Source organism: Mirounga angustirostris, unplaced genomic scaffold (assembly GCF_029215605.1).
Source record: "Mirounga angustirostris isolate CCGP_5_RB_7025 unplaced genomic scaffold, mMirAng1.0.hap1 SCAF_6, whole genome shotgun sequence".
NCBI classification, from domain to species: domain Eukaryota; kingdom Metazoa; phylum Chordata; class Mammalia; order Carnivora; family Phocidae; genus Mirounga; species Mirounga angustirostris.
In genome coordinates, this window is record NW_026991714.1 from 154,781,535 (window position 1) to 154,799,859 (window position 18,325).

Below are 18,325 nucleotides of genomic sequence, written 5' to 3' on the forward strand. Positions count from 1 at the left end.
TTAGGCAGGCCTGCACTCAAGGAGTGGGAAGTTATGTGCTCCTTCCTTGAAAGCAGAGTATCCACACAAATTATTCAGACTTCTTCTGCATGGGAAATGTGTCTCTTCTCCTCCTTTATGTATTCAGTCATTTTTTAATGTCAGTATGACTCATAGGTGTGCATTTTGCCCTTTGGGTTATAATCCAATATTGACTGATCATTGCTCAAATTGTTCCAGCTTTGGTCTTTGGGAACCCTTCAGTCAGTCCCTATGCACCTCTGCCCTATCTCATCATCGGTGTTTTCAATTTTCTGTTTTGTTTGTGTTTGATCACTTCTTTACTTTCTGACATTACAAGATGCTCCAGGCCCTTATATATTTCCTACCCCAGTCTTAGAATCAGCTGCTTCTCCCAGGTGTCCTGTTTCCTTTGACTGAGGATGATGTTAGATGCCAAGATCTGGGCACTGGGTGTGCTCATTGCTGCTGGGGCACCATGGCTTCCAGGCCCTCTCGGTTGGCAGAACAAAGAAATACATGTGTATTTGTACATACCTATGCACACATCTGTATAGAAATACACACACACACACACACATCTACAGTACTTCTGTATGTAGCCATCTGTACCCAGATTAAGCTGAACACAAGATCTTACTGACATCTCCACCTCTAATCCACCACCATGTGGGTCATTCCAGCCTCTTGCCCTTGCTGATCTGTAAATGTCAATTCTAACAGTGAGAACTCTGGATTCAGAAACATTTTGATGACAAAAACCTAGTTCCTTTATAGTTTTAGTTCTCTGTTTCATCTGGCTGAGTTTTAGTAGTTTGTGGTTTTCAGAGAATTGGTCCATCTCTTCTAAGTTGTTGAATTTATGAGTTTAAAGTTGTCCATAGTATTTCTCTCTTATCCTTCTAATGGCTGTTGTGTCTGTTGGTATATCACTTTTTCTTTTTAAAGATTTTATTTATTTACTTGACAGAGAGAGACACAGCGAGAGAGGGAACACAAGCAGGGGGAGTGGGAGAGGGAGAAGCAGGCTTCCCCTGAGCAGGGAGCCCGATGCGGGGCTCGAACCCAGGACCCTGGGATCATGACCTGAGCCAAAGGCAGACGCTTAACGACTGAGCCACCCAGGCGCCCCGGTATATCACTTTTTCTATTCTGGGTATTGATTTGGGTTATTTTTTATTTTTGTTAATCTTGCTAGAGGTTTATTTTATTTTTATTTTTTTCAAAAAACCAGCTTTTTGTTTCATTAATTTTTAAAATTGTTTTCCTGTTTTTAACTTCATTCATTTCTGATTTTATCTTTATTATTTCTTTCCTTATGCAGACTTTGGCTTTATTTAGCTTTTATCTCCCTAGATTTTTGAGATCACAATTTAGCTTATGGATTTGAGATCTTTCCTCTCATGTAAATATTAAGCACTGTAAACTTCCCTCTTAGCATTTCTTTAGCTGTATCCCCCAAATGTTGATATGTCGTTTTCATTTTTATTCACTTCTTTGTATTTTTAAAATTTCCTTTGAGATTTCAACATTGACCCATGGATTATTTAGAAGTGTGTTTAATTTTCAAGTGTTTGCAGATTTTTCCATTATCTTTCTGTTACTGAGTTCTTGTTTGAATCTATTATGGTCAGAAAATATATTCTGTATGATTTAAATTCTTTTAAGTTTGTTAAGGTTGTTTTATGACCTAAGATACAAATTTTGGTGAATGTCCCATGTATGTGAAACAAATGTGTATTCTACTTTTGTTGCGTGGAGTGTTCTGCAGATGTGAATTAGATCCATTGGTTGATGGTGTTCAGTTCTTCCAGATCTTGCTGATTTTATCTCCAGTAGTTCTGTCAATTGTTGTGAGAGACATCTTGAATTCTCCAAGTAGAATTGTGGATTTGTCCATTTCTTTTTTCAGCTTTATCCATTTTTGCTTCATATATTTTGAAGTTCTGTAGTTTGGCACATACACATTTAGGATTGTTCTATCTTTTTGGTGGATTCATCCTTTTTATTATTATGTAATGTCCCCTATTCTTCCTAGTAATTTTCTTTTATCTGAAGTTTTTCTCTGATATCAATATAGCCACTCCTGCCAAAATTCACTTTGCCAATCTTAACCCTAACCCTAACCCTAACCCTAACCGAAGCAGGGAGCCCGATGTGGGGCTCGATCCCAGGACCCTGGGATAGTGAGCCGAGCCTAAGGCAGACGCCCAACTGACTGAGCCACCCAGGCACCCCCAACATCTGCCTTTTAATTTGTGTATTTAGAACATTTACATCTAAGTTATTACTAATGTTTTAGGGCTTATATCTGCCATTTACTTTTTGTTTCCTATTTGTTCCCCTGTTTTCATGTATCTGTTTCTTTTCCCCCTCTCTCTCAATGAGTTATGTGAACATTTTTCAGACTTCTATTTTGATGTATTTATAATGTTTTTGAGTTTTGTATAATTTTTTTATTGGTTACCTTATATGTAAGTTATATATGATACTGTATGTAACTTATAACAGGCTTCTGGTGTTGCCATGTTAACACTTCAAGTGAAATATAGAAACCTTACTTAATTTAGTTTTTTTTTTTTACCCTCCTACTTTAAACATAGAACTGTCTGGAGTATTTCTTCTGTATTCACTGAGCACCACTTCAGGTGGTGTTGTAACATAAAATGTGATTAAAGAACCTCACAAAGTGAAGGATAATCTATTATGGTCACTTCTACTTTTACCCATTTCATTGTTCTTCTTTCCTTTCTGAAAGTCCCATCTTTTTGTAATCATTTGCTTTCTGATTGGAGGGTTTTCTTTAGCTATTATGTAACAGTATGTCTTCTAGCAAGAAGCTCTCTTGTTTTCCTTCATTTGAGGTTGTCTTTATTTCCCCATAATTTCTGCAGGATAGTTTCACAGATGTAGCATACAAGCTTGACACACCCTCTCTTTCAACTCTTAAAAACAGGTCTTCCATTACCTACTGGTCTCCATTTTAGATGAGAAATTTGCTATCATTCAAATTGGTTTTCCTTTATTGATAATGATGTATTGTTTTTCTTTGTCTGCTTTTAGGATTTTTTTTTTAATTCTTAGTTTTCAGAATTTTACTTATGATGTGGTTTGGTGTGAATTTCTTTGGGTTTATCCTGTTTGGAGTTTGCTCAACTTCCTGAATCTGTAAGTTTATGTCTTGGGAAGTTTTCAGTTTCTTCACATTCTTTTCTCTCCTCTCCCTCCTAGACCTCCAATGATAGAAATATTATCTCTTTTGTTATTGTCCCAGAGGTCTCTGAGGCTGTATTAATTTTTTTGTCTATTTTCTCTCTGTTGTTTACATTAAGTAAATTCTATTTATTTGTCTTCAATTTGACGGATGCTGTCCTCTGGCATTTCCATTCTGTTCTTGAGTCCATTGGGTGAGTTTTTAAAAAAAAGATTTTATTTATTTATTTGAGAGAAAGAGAGAGAGAGTGGATGAATGGGGGAGGGGCAGAGGGAGAGGGAGAAACAGACTCCCTGCTGAGCAGGGAGCCCGATGTGGGACTCGATCCCAGGACCCTGAGATCACGACCTGAGCCAAAGGCAGACACTTCACTGACTGAGCCACCCAGGGACCCCTTTTAGTGAGTTTAAAAAAAAGTCAGTTGTATTTTTAGTTCTATAATTTCCATTTGGTTCTTTAAAAGGATAACAGCTTTATTGAGAACATAACTCATACACCACAGATGTATCCTTTAAAAGTGTATAATCCAGTAGTTTTTAGTATACTCAGAATTATACCACAATCACCACTGGCTGATTTCAGAACATTTTCATCTCCCCAAAGGAAACCCCATACCTATTAGCAGTCATTTCCAATTTTCTCCTCCTTCCAGCCCCTGGCAAACACTAATTCACTTTCTCTCTCTGTGGATTTGCCCAATCAGGACATTTTATATAAATGGAATCATACATGTGGTCTTTTGTGTCTGACACTTAGCATACTGTTTCCAAGGTTCATTCCACTGTTGCAGGTGTCAGACCTTCCTTCCTTTCAACGGCTGAATATGTTCTGTGTTGTGGATAGACCATATTTTTTTATCCATTCATCGATTGATGTACATTTAGCTTGTTTCTATTTTTTGTTTATTATGAATAATGCTGCTATGAACATTTATGTACAGGTTTTTGTGTGGACATAACTTAATTTCTCTTTGATATGTACCTTGGAGTGGAATTGCTGGGTTAACATTATGAATAACTGCCAAACTGTTTTCCAAAGTGGCTGCACCATTTTCCAATCTCATGAATGTTCCAATTTTTCCACACTCTCACGAGTAGTTCATTTTTATAACTTCTATTTCTTTGCTGAGATTTTTTGGTTTTTTTCCCATTCGTTTCAAAAGAGTTTGCAATTTACTGTGGAAGCATCTTTTATGAAGACTACTTTAAAATCCTCGGCAGATAGTTCTGAGATCAACTTCACCTTGTATCAGTTCATTGTATTTTATCATCAAATTGTTGTTTTCCTGATTTTTCATATGATGGATGATTTTCACTTGTATTCTGGACTGTGATGTTGGGAGACCCTTCCATGTCAGCAGGTAGTCATCCTGTTTAGGTTCAGAGTATAGGTTCTGTCCTTTTGCAGCTTTAGGTCCAATGACAGTTCAGTTTTTAGGGGCCTTGAAAGGCTATCCTGGGCTGTCTCATTCTTTTGGTGCTGTGGGGCTTCCACTCAGTCCCTGCTGGTCCCCAGAAGTCTGGTGTCACTGTGCCACTGTCTGTGGTGGGGAGCCAAGCCTACCGGGCCTGGGTGGAGGGCAGAGACACAGGGCTTTGTTGCTGCGGCTGTGGGCAGATTGGACCACCTGTCTGACTGTGGGGTCTGAGTAAAGCTACTCTGTCAGCAGTTATCAGTGTGGGAGGAAACCCACAGCCTGGGCCCCTCGCTCATACCTGGCAATGCTCAGGGCTGCCAAGGCCATTGGTTGCTCTGCTCAGAGACAGAGAGACAGACCCCTGATTGGTTCTGGAAAGGCCCTCACTGTCCCCATTGGTTCCTGGAGGCCATTGGTGGCTCCTACTTCTGTATATTTGACTCTTGACTGTAATCTCTGCATTGCCCCAGTTGAGTGGCTGGAGCTGGTTGAGCCCTCGGGGTCACAGGGCCATGAAGACAGTTCTCTGGGCCTTGGGACTGGGGACCCTTCTCTTCACTCTCAGGGCAGTCCCCATTGGTAAGTTTCTCCTTCCCTCATCCATGGAAGCTTCTGGAGGCAGTGGTTCTGTAGAGCCTGAGACCCTGGGGTGTGGGGGTCTTCTGCTATGACCAGCTGTCTGTCTGGCTCTTGCTCAGCCCAGAGGTGGATGGGTCATCCTGGGGCAAGTGGGCATGTGGGTTCCAAAGTGTGTATCCCTGGAGGCTCTTGTTCTAACAAAGACTGAGCAGATCTAATTCAGGGTGAACGCAGGGTGCAGGGCTGGGTCAGAGCCTGGATGGAATGAGGGGACATGGCTAGTGTCTGGTCCCAGTGATCCCCATGGACAGGAGGTGTTGATGGGTCCTGCAGAGGGGCTGCTCCATCCCCTTTCCCTGGGGCTGGGTGGCTGGTGGGGGAGTGGAAAGCCAGCTGTACCTGGCAGTGAGGGTGACCATTCAGCTTGTGCTGGGACATGGAAGAGAGACACAGTTCCAGGGAGTCACAGTAGCAAGGTGGGGGGCACAGGGGTGTGGGATGCTGCTGGGTCCAGAACCCAAGAGGCAGAATCATGGGCAGCAAGCTGTAGAGAGGGGGTTCTGCCGGATGGAACAGCACGGAAAGGCTGGTAGTGAGAGAGCAAGCCCCTGGGGGGAGACTGCATATAGTAACATGGGGCCTTTGACTGGGTGAGTGATAGTGTTGGTGTCAGAGAGTGTGTGTGAGTGTGTGCATGCATGTGAGTCACACAGGGAGACACACAGGGGAGACGGGAGAGGGTAGCAGTGTCCAGTGCCCTGGAAACTGAGGGAAGAGCATTTCACTGGGCAGGCTGATCCCTGGCCCAGCCCAGGTGGCCTCAGAGCTGGACAGTAGGGACGCCCCAGGTGGTGGTGGCAGGAATCTGTGGGCAGTGATGCCATGCGTGGGAGTGGTGTAGGAAAACCGGAGGGGATCCCGTTTTGTGTTAGAGATGCAGACACCCATGCACAGGTTGGAAGGGGATGAGGAGGCTCTGGGGGATGTACCAGAGATGTACCAGTGATGAATGAAGACCCTCAGGGGTCAGTGAGAGTGGTAGGGAGAGGGACATGCCTTCCTCTGGATCTGTGTGCGGGAGTCTGCCCTCTGTCTCCTCCCTCTGTGAGTCCAGGATGGGCCCGGGAGGTGGTCTGGGGTGGCCCAGGCTGGGACAGAGACTTCTCCGTGACTGCTGTTGTGTTTCTCCAGCACCAGCCCAGGAAGGGGTGATGAGAATCCGGGATCAAGGGGCTGTGATGGGGAGGGGCTGTGCAGGAAAAACCAGGGTGCAGAGGCCTAGAAGGGGTGTGGTTCGGGAAATACATCCTGGTCCTGGTGAGGTGGTCCATTTGGTCCTGGTCCCGGGAGCTGCCGAGACCTGAAACCCGAGGAGCCTGGGAGAGCGGAAGGAAGGACAGGCAGCTGGCTGGGGGTGGGGTAGAGGTGAGGAGGGAGTGGAGAGTGGTGGGGTGCGTGTGGTGGGCCACAGGCCCGCCAGTGGAAGGGGGGAAATAATGATTGGGAGGCGCGGTGGGGTGGTGGGAAGAGCAGCCCCAGTTCCAGGCAGCGGAGGACAAGTGACTTCCTTGCCTGGGGGGGTGGGGTCACCCACATCGTAGGGCGCCCCAGAGGGCTTGGGAGGGGAGCGGAGGACATGGTTGGGGGGGAGGGGGACTGTGGAGACATGGACGCAGGGCTGCGTGGGGGCAGGGGGCGGGTCTCTGTGTGACCCCACCCCGTCACCTTTCTGGACTGCGCGTACTGGGGGGTCAGGGGACCTGACTTTGTGCTGAGGCCTCGCAGCAAGACCTTGGAAGTGGCCGTGGGCAAACGCAGGCGTCTTTATACCTCTCAGCTGCAGCCGGCTCTCCCCCCACCCGCACAAAGACGGTTCCGGGCCCCTCTGAGGCTGGCCTGTCCTTCTGTAGGCGGACCAGGCGACCTGAGGCTGGCGTACAGACACAGTTCCTGCGACGGAGTGGTGCTGGTCCGCCACAAGGAGCAGTGGGGACATGTGTGCAACCAGGAGTGGACGTTGGCGGAGGCATCTGTGGTCTGCAGGCAGCTGGGCTGTGGACATGCTGTGGGTGCCCCCAAGTACGTCCCGTTGCCCGGGGAGATGGTGCGGCCCTGGCTCCACAATGTATCCTGCAGGGGTGATGAGCTTTCCTTCTGGGAGTGCAGCCTCGGGGCTTGGACTCGGAGCGAGTGCCCTCACGAGTGGGTGGTGGTTGCTCTGTGTGCAAGTAAGTCCGTGCAGGAGGAAGCTGGGGAGGGGGAAGAGGGTAGGTCTGGGGGAGGGGGGAGGAGAGAGGATCTGCGGGGGCACTCCTTACTGGGCATGGGAACCATCCCCACCTGTAAAGCTTTCCAACCTCTCATGACTCTTTCATTCTTTCTGTTAGCGGTCCGTTGCTTTTCATTCAACAAGTGCTTATTTGCAAGGCACTATTCTGGGTGCTGGGGATGCAGCTGTGAATAAATCAGACAAAAATCCTGCTGCATGGAGCCTGTACTCTCCTAGGGGGAAACAGAGTAAATAAAGAAGTACAACAGCAATGTGGGAATGTGGAGAAGCGGGAAACGGACAGACGGGTGGGGGCTAGGGACCACCCTGTCTTCTAGACACCTGAGGGTGCCTGTCGATGTTTAACATTAGTTATTTAAACATGATTTCAAAAATGATGAGGAGGCAAATGCTTTCCCTTTGAGGTCTATCTTGAGGGTCTTCTGCTGTCTCTGGGCACTTGTGAACTTGTGAGGCCCCCCATAGCCTCCTGTCTGTGAAGCTGACCCACTACATGGTTAACGGGGCCCAGTATAAAGCGAAAATGCAGGGACCCTTGTTCAAAACAACAAGATTTTCACGACAGTGACAGCAGAGTATTAAGCCAGGCACAGGTCCCTCTGAGGGGTGGGGGGGAGGGCTTTGTGACTGGCTGCTCTCAGAAAGGGCCTTCTGGACCCTCTGGAAGGAGCAGGGTTGGTTGCAGTCTCTGATCCAGGCCCAGCGTAGGGACTGCCACGCCCAAATGGAGTCTGGTCATCGAGGCAGGCCAGAGGCTCTGAGTGGCCATGCGGCCAGCAGAGTCCCCACCTTCTGTCACGTGGGCCTGTGCTTCTCAGATGGCACCTTCCGGGAGATCCGGCTGGTAAAGGGCCGCAGCCCCTGCTCTGGACTCCCCGAGATCAGGAATGTGAATGGGGTGGATCGCCTCTGCGGCCTGCATGAGGAGGAGGCCACGGTGTTCTGCCAGGAGCTGGGGTGTGGGCCTGTGCTTCAGGCCCCCCGCCAAGACGTGGGGGTTGTCAGGAAGTACCTGACGTGCAGGGGTACTGAGCCCACCATCCGGAACTGCAGACTCAACAATAATCTCCGCAGTGGTTGTGACTTCCAGCAGGACGCGGAGGTCGTCTGCTCAGGTAAGGCCCCACGCGCGGCCCGCCTGAGTCTCAGGGCGCACACCCCTGGGGAAGGAGCTGCTGGGAGTGGTCTCAGCTCTTGCAGACCCATCTCCTCCTGACACCCGGGCAGTTTGGTGTCTCAGATGGATTAGGCATGGGCTGGACAGGTGAGGGCAGGCACTATGACCATCTGGCGTTCTCTAGCTCACAGAGGCCTGGAGGTGAGAGCACAGGAGGCGCTCTTGGGTGGCTCACCATGTGCCTCACCAGGTCCCCTGTGTGTGCGTCCCCGCAGAGGTGTCCTGGCTCAGAATCCTTGGGCCAGCTGGGGTCCTGGCTGTCCTGCAGCATCTGCGCTGGTTGAGCTGTGATTGTCGCCTTATAACATGAGTCAGCTGGCTGGTGGTTGCCCCCTCCCAGTCCTGTCTCAGATGGGCAAATGAGTTGGCCCTCATAGATCCTGCCTGTGTTCTGGGAATTAGGAAAGGCTAAAGTGAGGTGGATGGGCCACCTTCCTTGGTGCCCCCAAGAAGGCAGTGATCTGGGCCGGAGAGGTGCCTTGACCTGGCTTCCAAGACTATACAGGGTCTTGATGCCCCTGCCCTGGGCAGGCAGAGGCTGTGTGACACCTGAGGGCACCTGGAGGAGGTGACTCTGACCTCTGATCTCAGGGAAGTGACCAGGGACTCCTACTCTGTTCTAGGTGGAGGGTGTATGGGCTATCAGTTTCTGCCCAGGGTTTGCAGACCCACTGCCTGGTTACAGATTGTCTACCCTGGCTGGAGCCTCCTGTGGCCCAGGGAGGTGGCTGAATTGTTCACCTGAGAACGGGATAAGTCCCTCACTGAGAGTTTGTATCCTCCCCCAGGACACATAGAAGCCCGGTTGGAGGGCGGTGAGCACCCCTGTGCCGGGCGTCTGGAAGTGAGGCGTGGCCTGACCTGGGGCACTGTCTGTGACGCTGACCTGGACCAGGCAACGGCTCACGTTATGTGCCGGGAGCTGCAGTGCGGCTCGGCTGTGTCCACTCCCGGGAGCGCCCACTTCGGCCGGGGTTCTGGGCCTGTGTGGACACAGGCCTTCCATTGTGCAGGCAATGAGTCTCTGCTGTTCCACTGCCCCCAGGGGCCTGGGCACCAGTGTGGGCACCGCCAGGATGCCGGGCTCAGGTGCTCAGGTGAGGCTGGGAGGGTAGCCTCAGGTAGACTTCCCTGCCAGCCTCCCTTGGTGACTCCCTCTGGGGTCTCTAAACTAGGCTCATAAAGGTGCCTCTGGCCAGAAGGGTGTGCGTGTTCCTGGTTGAGGAAGTGTTGCTTCTGTGGGTTGAGGGGGAGGAGAGGCTTGTGCCCCCCGCCGTGGCTACACCATAGTCTGTGGGCACATCTGCAGAGGCAGGATCTGGATGCTGAGGCTGAGGTGGGGAGGGAGCTAGTGAGGCAAGGGCGTGGCTGTGGCCAGCGCACTGGGTGCAAAGGAAAGAAGCTGGTCTGTGGCTGAGGGGGACGCTGACTCCCACTCCCCTCTTCAGAGTTCCGGCTGGTTAACGGCAGCAGCAGCTGTGAGGGGCGCGTGGAGCTCCAAGTGCAGGGGGCCTGGGCACCCCTCTGTGCTGCCCACTGGGACTTAGCAGATGCCACCGTCCTCTGCCACCAGCTCAACTGCGGTAGTGCGGAGGCCACACCCCGAGGAGGCCACTTTGGGAACGGGGACGCTCCCATCTGGCCTGATGTGTTTCACTGTGTGGGGACAGAACCCTATTTGTGGAATTGCCCAGTAAGCACCCTGGGGGCCGGGGCCTGTGCGCCGGGAAACGCGGCTGCAGCGGTCTGCTCAGGTGGGTCCGCAAGAGCGGTGGGCTGAGGGAGGCTGGGAGTGGGCGGGGTTCTGCTGGGAGGTGGTGGTTGTCTCCCCCTGACCCCTCGTCCATGCGTGCGTCCTCCCCAGGTCTCCTCCACGCCCTGCGGCTGAGGGACGGACAGAGCCGCTGCGATGGCCGCGCGGAGGTCTCCCTGGACGGGGTGTGGGGCCGCGTCCTGGACGACGCGTGGGACCTGAGCGGCGCCCGCGTGGTGTGCAGGCAGCTGGGGTGCGGACAGGCTGACCGGGCCTACGACGCGCCTGCGCCCAGGCGCGGGGCGGTCCCGGTGGGGCTGAGCCGCGCGCGCTGTCGGGGCACCGAGAACCGCCTGACCCAGTGCAACGTGTCCGCATCCCCGCTGGTACCCTCGGGGGCCTCGCGGGACGCGGGCGTCGTGTGCTCGGGTGAGTGAGTGCCCGCGCCGCCCGCCCATAGCCCGCGGGCCGGCTGCCCTGACGCCGCGTGTCTCCGCAGGGAGCCGGCGGGTGCGGCTGGCCGCCGGGCCCCACCGCTGTGCGGGGCGCGTGGAGGTGCTGCACGGGGGCACGTGGGGCACCGTGTGTGACGATGGCTGGGACCTGCGGGACGCCCACGTGGTCTGCCGGCAGCTGGGCTGCGGCCAAGCCCTCCGCGCCCTGGGGGCCGCGCCCTTCGGTGCGGGGTCGGGGCGCATCTGGATGGACCAGCTGGGCTGCAGCGGCCACGAGTCTGCGCTGTGGCAGTGCCCGTCAGGGGGCTGGGGCCAGCAGGACTGCGGGCACAAGGAGGACGCCGGCGTCATCTGCTCAGGTCGGTCCTGTTAGTTGACTGTCTTCACGGGGCAGCTGGATACGGAATGGTCGCGCTGTCCTAGTGCATAACATCTCGCACACTTGCCTTCCACGGATTCCGCTAACGTCTCTTCCCGGCTGGAGAGCTCCACGGTGTATTGGACAGTGTTCTCTTGCTGCAATGATGCTGCAGGCCAGAGCAACTTTACGCTGCCGGGGGTGGGGGCACCGGGAGGGGTGGACAGGAGACCCCGGTGGGGGGTGGGGTGGGGGGTGGACAGGAGACCCCGGCGGGGGGAGGGTGCGGGTCTGCTCAGATGCGGCTGGCGGTCCCGGACCAGCACTGCCTGGGGTCTGTCACCCCTGCTCACAGGCTCAGCTCACATTTGTGTGTGAGCTTTCTCTGTCTCAAACTCTTTGGACCCTTATTTCAGTGTTCTGGAGGACTTTTTCCAGAATGCTTAAAAGGTGGTGTATGAAAGCTTATGCATATCTGAGGCTCTTTATATTGGTAGTGTGGGTGTGGTCATTCCCGAGGGACAGAGTGTCATTTATTGGGGGGTGTGAGCCTGTGAGCGGTCTGCGCAGGGCTGCCCTCCATGACGGGGTTGAGCGTTCACTGTGCTTTCTTCTTCCTGGTTTTGCCTTAGGAAAGTTTTCCTCATCTGATGTCTCAGATGATCGCTCTGTTTCAATCCTTGTGTGTCTTTCAAAGTGACATTTCAGCTCATTATTTTAGATCTTCCTTGTCCTTTTTATTCATTATTTTTTTGGGGGGGGGGCTCTGGTCTTTTCTCATATATTCTGGGGGAGTGTCTCTAGGTTTTGTATACATCACTGATTTGCTTGTGTGTCAACAAAAGTTCTTGGATGTGCATTTCAACTTGGCAAGTTTGCCTTCCTTCTTCTGTCTCAGGGGCTCCCTCAGGCAGCTGATCACTTGCTGACTGATAGGACTCTGCTGCTGGGAACTGGTTGTTGGCAAGGGTGGGGGGCGCTCTGTTTCTGTTATGATTCAACGTGAAAGCAATGTTCCAAAAGCAAGAGCCAAAGCAGGCCAGGCATGTGTGTGACGCCCAGGCCTGGGACAGGCGTGGGCCACTCTTACCCCGTTTGGTCAGTTGGCTGAAGTCCCAAGGCCAGCCCAGATTCAGGGGGTCAGCCCAGACTCATTTCAAGGGGTGTGGGTACAGCAGGATATCTTAGGGGCCACTTTGGTAATCTGTTATGGATGTACGTCCTTCAAGCATTTTTTAAAAGCTTATTTAAATTTTAATTTGTTATGGCCCCATCACGTGCAATTCATACCCTGCAGAGGTATTTTTAATGTATTGTGGACTCTCATAACATAATTTTAAAGGATTGTCTAATGCTTTATTAGTGGTGATATTATGGTTTACTTAAGACATCTCAGTGTTGTTGGAGTTGCCCTGCTTGAGGGTAATGTGATGGTACTTGGGCCATGACCAGCCAGGGTTGATGCTCTCTGAACATGAAACTGCACTCATTCCTGTTTTTCAATTTTTTAAGTTTTTATAGTCACTGCTACATTGATCATCTTGTGCACAAGGATTATTCTGTACTCTGTTTTTTTTAATTTAAATTCAATGAACATATATACTCCATTTTAGTTTGAGAAGTAGAGTTCAGTGATTCATCAGTCTTATATAACACCCAGTTGCTCATTCCATCACATGCCCTCCTAATGCCCATCACCCAATTACCCCATCCCCCTACCCCCTTCCCCTCCAGCAACCCTCAGTTTGTTTCCTATAGTTAAGAGTCTCTTATGGTTTGTCTCTCTCTCTGATATTGTTTTGTTTTATTTTTTCCTCTCTTCCCTTATGTTCATCTATTTTATTTCTTTTTTTTTTTTTTAAGATTTTATTTATTTGACAGAGCACAAGCAGAAGAAGAGAGAGGGAGAAGCAGGTTCCCTACTGAGCAAGGAGCCCGATATGGGACTCGATCCCAGGACCCTGGGATCATGACCTGGGCCGAAGGCAGCCGCTTAACTGACTGAGCCACCCAGGCGTCCCTCTATTTTATTTCTTAAATTCCACATATGAGTGAGATCATATGATAATTGTCTTTCTCTGACTGACTTACTTTGCTTAGCAAAATACCCTCTAGTTCCATCCATGTTGTTGGAAATGGCAAGATTTCAATCTTTTTGGTGGCCAAGTAATAGTCCATTGTAGATATGAACCACATCTTCTTTATCCATTCATCTGTCGATGGACATCTGGACTCTTTCCACAGTTTGGCTATTGTGGACATTGCTGCTATAAACATCGGGGTGCACGTACCCCTTCGGATCCCTACATTTGTATCTTTGGGGTAAATACCCAGTAGTGCAATTGCTGGGTCATTGGATAGCTTTATTTTTAACTTTTTGAGGAACCTCCATACTGTTTTCCAGAGTGGCCGTACCAGCTTGCATTCCCACTAACAGTGTAGGAGGGTTCCCCTTTCTCCGCATCCTTGCCAACATTTGATGTTTCCTGACTTGTTAATTTTAGCCATTCTGACTGGTGTGAGGTGGTATCTCATTGTGGTCTTTATTTGTATTTCTCTGATGCCAATGATGTTGAACATTTTTTTCATGTGTCTGTTGACTATTTGTATGTCTTCTTTGGAGACATGTCTTTTCATGTCTTCTGCCCATTTCTTGACTGGATTATTTGTTCTTTGGGTTTTGAATTTGAGAAGTTCTTTATAGATCTTAGATACTAGCCCTTTATCTTATATGTCATTTGCAAATATCTTCTCCCATTCCGTGGTTGTCTTTTGGTTTTGTTGACTGTTTCCTTTGCTGTGCAGGAGCTTTTTATCTTGATGAAGTCCCAATAGTTCACTTTTTTCTTTGTTTCCCTTGCCTTTGGTGATGTGTCTTGAAAGAAGTCACTGTGGCCAATGTTGAAGAGGTTACTGCCTATGTTTTCCTCTAGGATTTTGATGGATTCTTGTCTCACATTTAGGTCTTTCATCCATTTTGAGTTTATCTTTGTGTATGGTGTAAGGAAATGGTCCAGTTTCATTCTTCTGCTTGTGGCTGTCCAGTTTTCCCAATACCATTTGTTGAAGAGACTATCTTTTTTTCCATTGGACATTCTTTCCTGCTTTGTCAAAGATTAGTTGACCATAGAGTTGAGGGTCCATTTCTGGGCTCTCTATTCTGTTCCATTGATCTATGTGTCTGTTTTTGTGCCAGTACCATGCTGTCTTGATGATCACAGCTTTGTAATACAGCTTGAAGTCTAGAATTGTGATGCCCCTAGCTTTGGTTTTCTTTTTCCACATTCCCCTGGCTACTTGGGGTCTTTTCTGATTCCATACAAATTTTAGGATTATTTGTTTCAGCTCTGCAAAAAAACTTGATAGTATTTTGATAAGGATTGTATTGAACGCATAGATTGCTTTGGGTAGCATAGACATTTTAACAGTGTTTGTTCTTCCAATCCATGAGCATGGAATGTTTTTCCATTTCCTTGTGTATTCCTCAATTTCTTTCATGAGTGTTTTATACTTTTCAGAGTACAGATCTTTTACCTCTCTGGTTAGGTTTATTCCTAGGTATCTTATGGTTGTTGGTGTCATTGTAAATGAGATTGACTCCTTAATTTCTCTTTCTTCTGTCTCATTGTTAGTGTATATAAATGCAACTGACTTCTGTGCATTCATTTTATATCCTGCCACTTTGCTGAATTCCTGTATGAGTTCTAGCAATTTTGCGGTGGAGTCTTTTGGGTTTTCCACATAGAGTATCATGTCGTCTGCAAAGAATGAGAGATTGACTTCTTCTTTGCCGATTTGGATGCCTCTTATTTCTTTTTGTTGTCTGATTGCTGAGGCTAGGACTTCTAATACTATGTTGAATAGCAGTGGTGATAGTGGGCATCCCTGCCATGTTCCTGACCTTAGGGGAAAAGCGCTCAGGTTTTCCCCATAGAGAATGATATTCACTGTGGACTTTTCATATGTGGCTTTTATGATATTGAGGTATGTTCCCTCTATCCTTACACTGTGAAGAGTTTTAATCAAGAAAGGATGCTATACTTTGTCAAATGCTTTTTCTGCATCTATTGAGAGGACATATGGTTCTTTTCCTTTGTTTTATTAATGTAGTGTATCACATTGTTGATTTGTGGATATTGAACCACCCTTGCAGCCCAGTAATAAATCCCACTTGGTTGTGGTGAATAATTGTTTTAATGTACTGTTGCGGGGAATGATCCAAATCTTTTTGGTACCAGCTGAGACCTGATTTGTGACCCAGTATGTGATCTATTCTGGAGAATGTTCCATGTGCATTTGAGAAGAATGTGTATTCTGTTGCTTTAGGATGGAATGCTCTGAATATATTGTTAAGTCCATCTGGTCCAGTGTGTCACTCAAAGCCCTTGTTTCTTTGTTGATCTTCTGCTTAGATGATTTGTCCATTGCGGTGAATGGGGTGTTAAAGTCCCCTACTATTATTGTATTATTATTGATGTGTTTCTTTAATTTTGTTATTTACTGGTTTATATAATTGGCTGCTCCAATGTTAGGGGCATAGATATTTACAATTGTTAGATCTTCTTGTTGGATAGACCCTTTAAGTAGGATATAGTGTCCTTCCTCGTGTCTTATTAGTCTTTGGTTTTAAAATCTAATTTGTCTGATATAAGGATTGTTACCCCAGCTTTCTTTTAATGTTCATTAGCATGATACATGTTTTCCACCCTTCGCTTTCAACCTGGAGGTGTCTTTAGGTCTAAAATGAGTCTCTTGCAGACAGCATATCATGGGTCTTGCTTTTTTATCCAATCTAATACCCTGTGTCTTTTGATTGGGGCATTTAGCTCATTTACATTCAGAGTAACTATTGAAAGATATGAATTTAGGGCCATTGTACTACCTATAAAGTCCCTGTTTCTGTATATTGTCTCTGTTCCTTTCTGGTCTTTGTTACTTCTGGGCTCTCTCTTTGCTTAAAGGATCCCCTTTAATATTTCTTGCAGGTCTGGTTTAGTGATCACAAATTCTTTTAGTTTCTGTTTGTCCTGGAGGATTTTTTTTTATCTTTCCTTGTATTCTTTTTTTTTTTTAAAGATTTTATTTATTTATTTGAGACAGAGAGAATGAGAGAGAGAGAGCACATGAGAGGGGGGAGGGTCAGAGGCAGAAGCAGGCTCCCTGCCAAGCAGGGAGCCCAATGAGGGACTCGATCCAGGGACTCCAGGATCATGACCTGAGCCGAAGGCAGTCACTTAACCAACTGAGCCACCCAGGCACCCTCTTTCCTTGTATTCTGAATGAAGCCTTGATGGATAAAGTATACTTGGCTGCATATTTTTCTCATTTAGCACCCGGATTATTCTGTATTTTGAATGATTTCCAAAGATGGATTTCTGGACAGTTAGCTGAGACATTACAGCTGGGGATGAAATCTGGTCATCTGAGGTTAACTGCTACCTATATCCCTGGGGTGGAGATTGTCATGGGGATGCATGATTGATTTAAGGTTCATGTCAGGGGCTCCCTGGGTTAGATGTCCCAAGCAGCACTGATGCTGGTGCTGGGACCCTCTCATTTTGGCCTTCTCCTTTGGAGATTTCCCCTGGCCTGACTGCTCTTGTCTTCTAGGGTCAGTGGCTCTGAGGCTGCGAGGTGGCATCCACCACTGTGCTGGGTGGCTGGATGTGTTCTACAATGGGACGTGGGGCGCTGTGTGCAGTAATGCCCTTAAGGACATCTCCTTGTCCATCATCTGCAAGCAGCTTGGCTGTGGGGAGCAAGGCTGGCTAGAGAACAGGCCCGTCCACACTGGCTCGGGCACCTCCTGGGTGGACAACATCGAGTGCCGCAGGCTGAGAAACTCCACGCTATGGCAGTGCCCCTCGGCACCATGGTACCCACATTCCTGCACCCCTGGAGAGGAGGTCTGGATCACCTGTGCAGGTGGGATGCTGGTGGTTTCTGACAAGCCACCCATCCATGATTCAGGGCCGGGGGGTCATGTGGATTCTACAAACTGCATTTTGAAGCTTTTCAGGGCATTTACAGTGGGATGGTGCCTACTTAATCCAATAGGATTGTCAGAGAAAATGGCACAGGATTCCGGGGAGACCCTCAACTGCTCATCCACCCACAGCTGCCCAGGTACCCTTCTGTCCATCTCCCTGTCCACTCTTCATCTTGGTCCTGCCCTGCAGTGACCACAGTCCCCTTTTCCAGAAGAGGGTATGCTGCGTGTGCGTGGGGGCAAGGACAACTGCTCTGGCCGCGTGGAGCTCTGGCATGCTGGCTTCTGGGGCACCATCTGTGATGATTCCTGGGACTTGGCAGATGCAGAGGTTGTGTGCCGCCAGCTGGGCTGTGGCCCGGCTGTGGGTGCCCTTGTGGGGGCCGCCTTCGGGCCAGGCTCGGGGCCTGTGTGGCTGGATGAGGTGGGGTGCCGTGGCAGCGAGGCATCCCTATGGAGCTGTCCTGCAGAGCCATGGGGACTCGGAGACTGTGGGCACAAGGAGGATGCGGGTGTGCACTGCTCCCGTGAGTGGGCAGGGGGTAGCGGGACAGGCGGGGTGGGAGGGTTTGTTGGGGGCTGGGGAGGGGTTACCAGAAGGGTTCCTCCGACTATCCCCACAGAACCTGGCTTCCTCTGGCTGCCTCTGTGGCTGTCCCATGACATGTTGGCTCAGGCTGAGTGGGGCTGGGACACTTCCCTGAGGGTCTGAGTAAGGGTCTAGCTGCCCAGGGCTGTGGCTGCCTCCCCTACTTTGCCCTCAGATCCTTCCTATTTCTCTTGCAGGTGACAGGGGAACCACGGCCTTGCCACCAGCGCTGGCATGGACATCGGGTAGTGTGCTCTCCCTCAGGGCTCAGCTCATGCTCTCATCTGGCCCCAACTCAGAGGGGCCCTACAATGGGTTCTGCACAGAGGGGTGCCCTGGAGTCTCCTGTGGGTGCCAAGGCTCCAGTCAGCCCCTCCTTAGGCTGGTCGGGCCAAGGTCAGGAGGACCAGGACCACCCCCTCCTCCAAGGAAAACAGCTGTGCATCCTCCTCTGTGGAGAGCCATTGGGAGGGACAGCAGGCCCAGGCCCTGCCCAGCAACTTC

At 49.5% G+C, this 18,325-nt stretch overlaps 1 protein-coding gene across 1 annotated transcript; it reads left to right on the forward strand.

The window, feature by feature from the left end:
- The first annotated feature begins 5,143 nt into the window (after positions 1-5,143).
- Positions 5,144-17,944, forward strand: SCART1 (scavenger receptor family member expressed on T cells 1). Its single transcript, XM_045879243.1, is given in 11 exon segments — positions 5,144-5,210; positions 7,121-7,438; positions 8,319-8,615; positions 9,466-9,774; positions 10,126-10,431; positions 10,542-10,978; positions 10,980-11,244; positions 16,854-16,991; positions 16,994-17,149; positions 17,301-17,369; positions 17,445-17,944. Coding segments are annotated over 11 exon segments (2,862 nt in total).
- Positions 17,945-18,325: the final 381 nt, after the last annotated feature.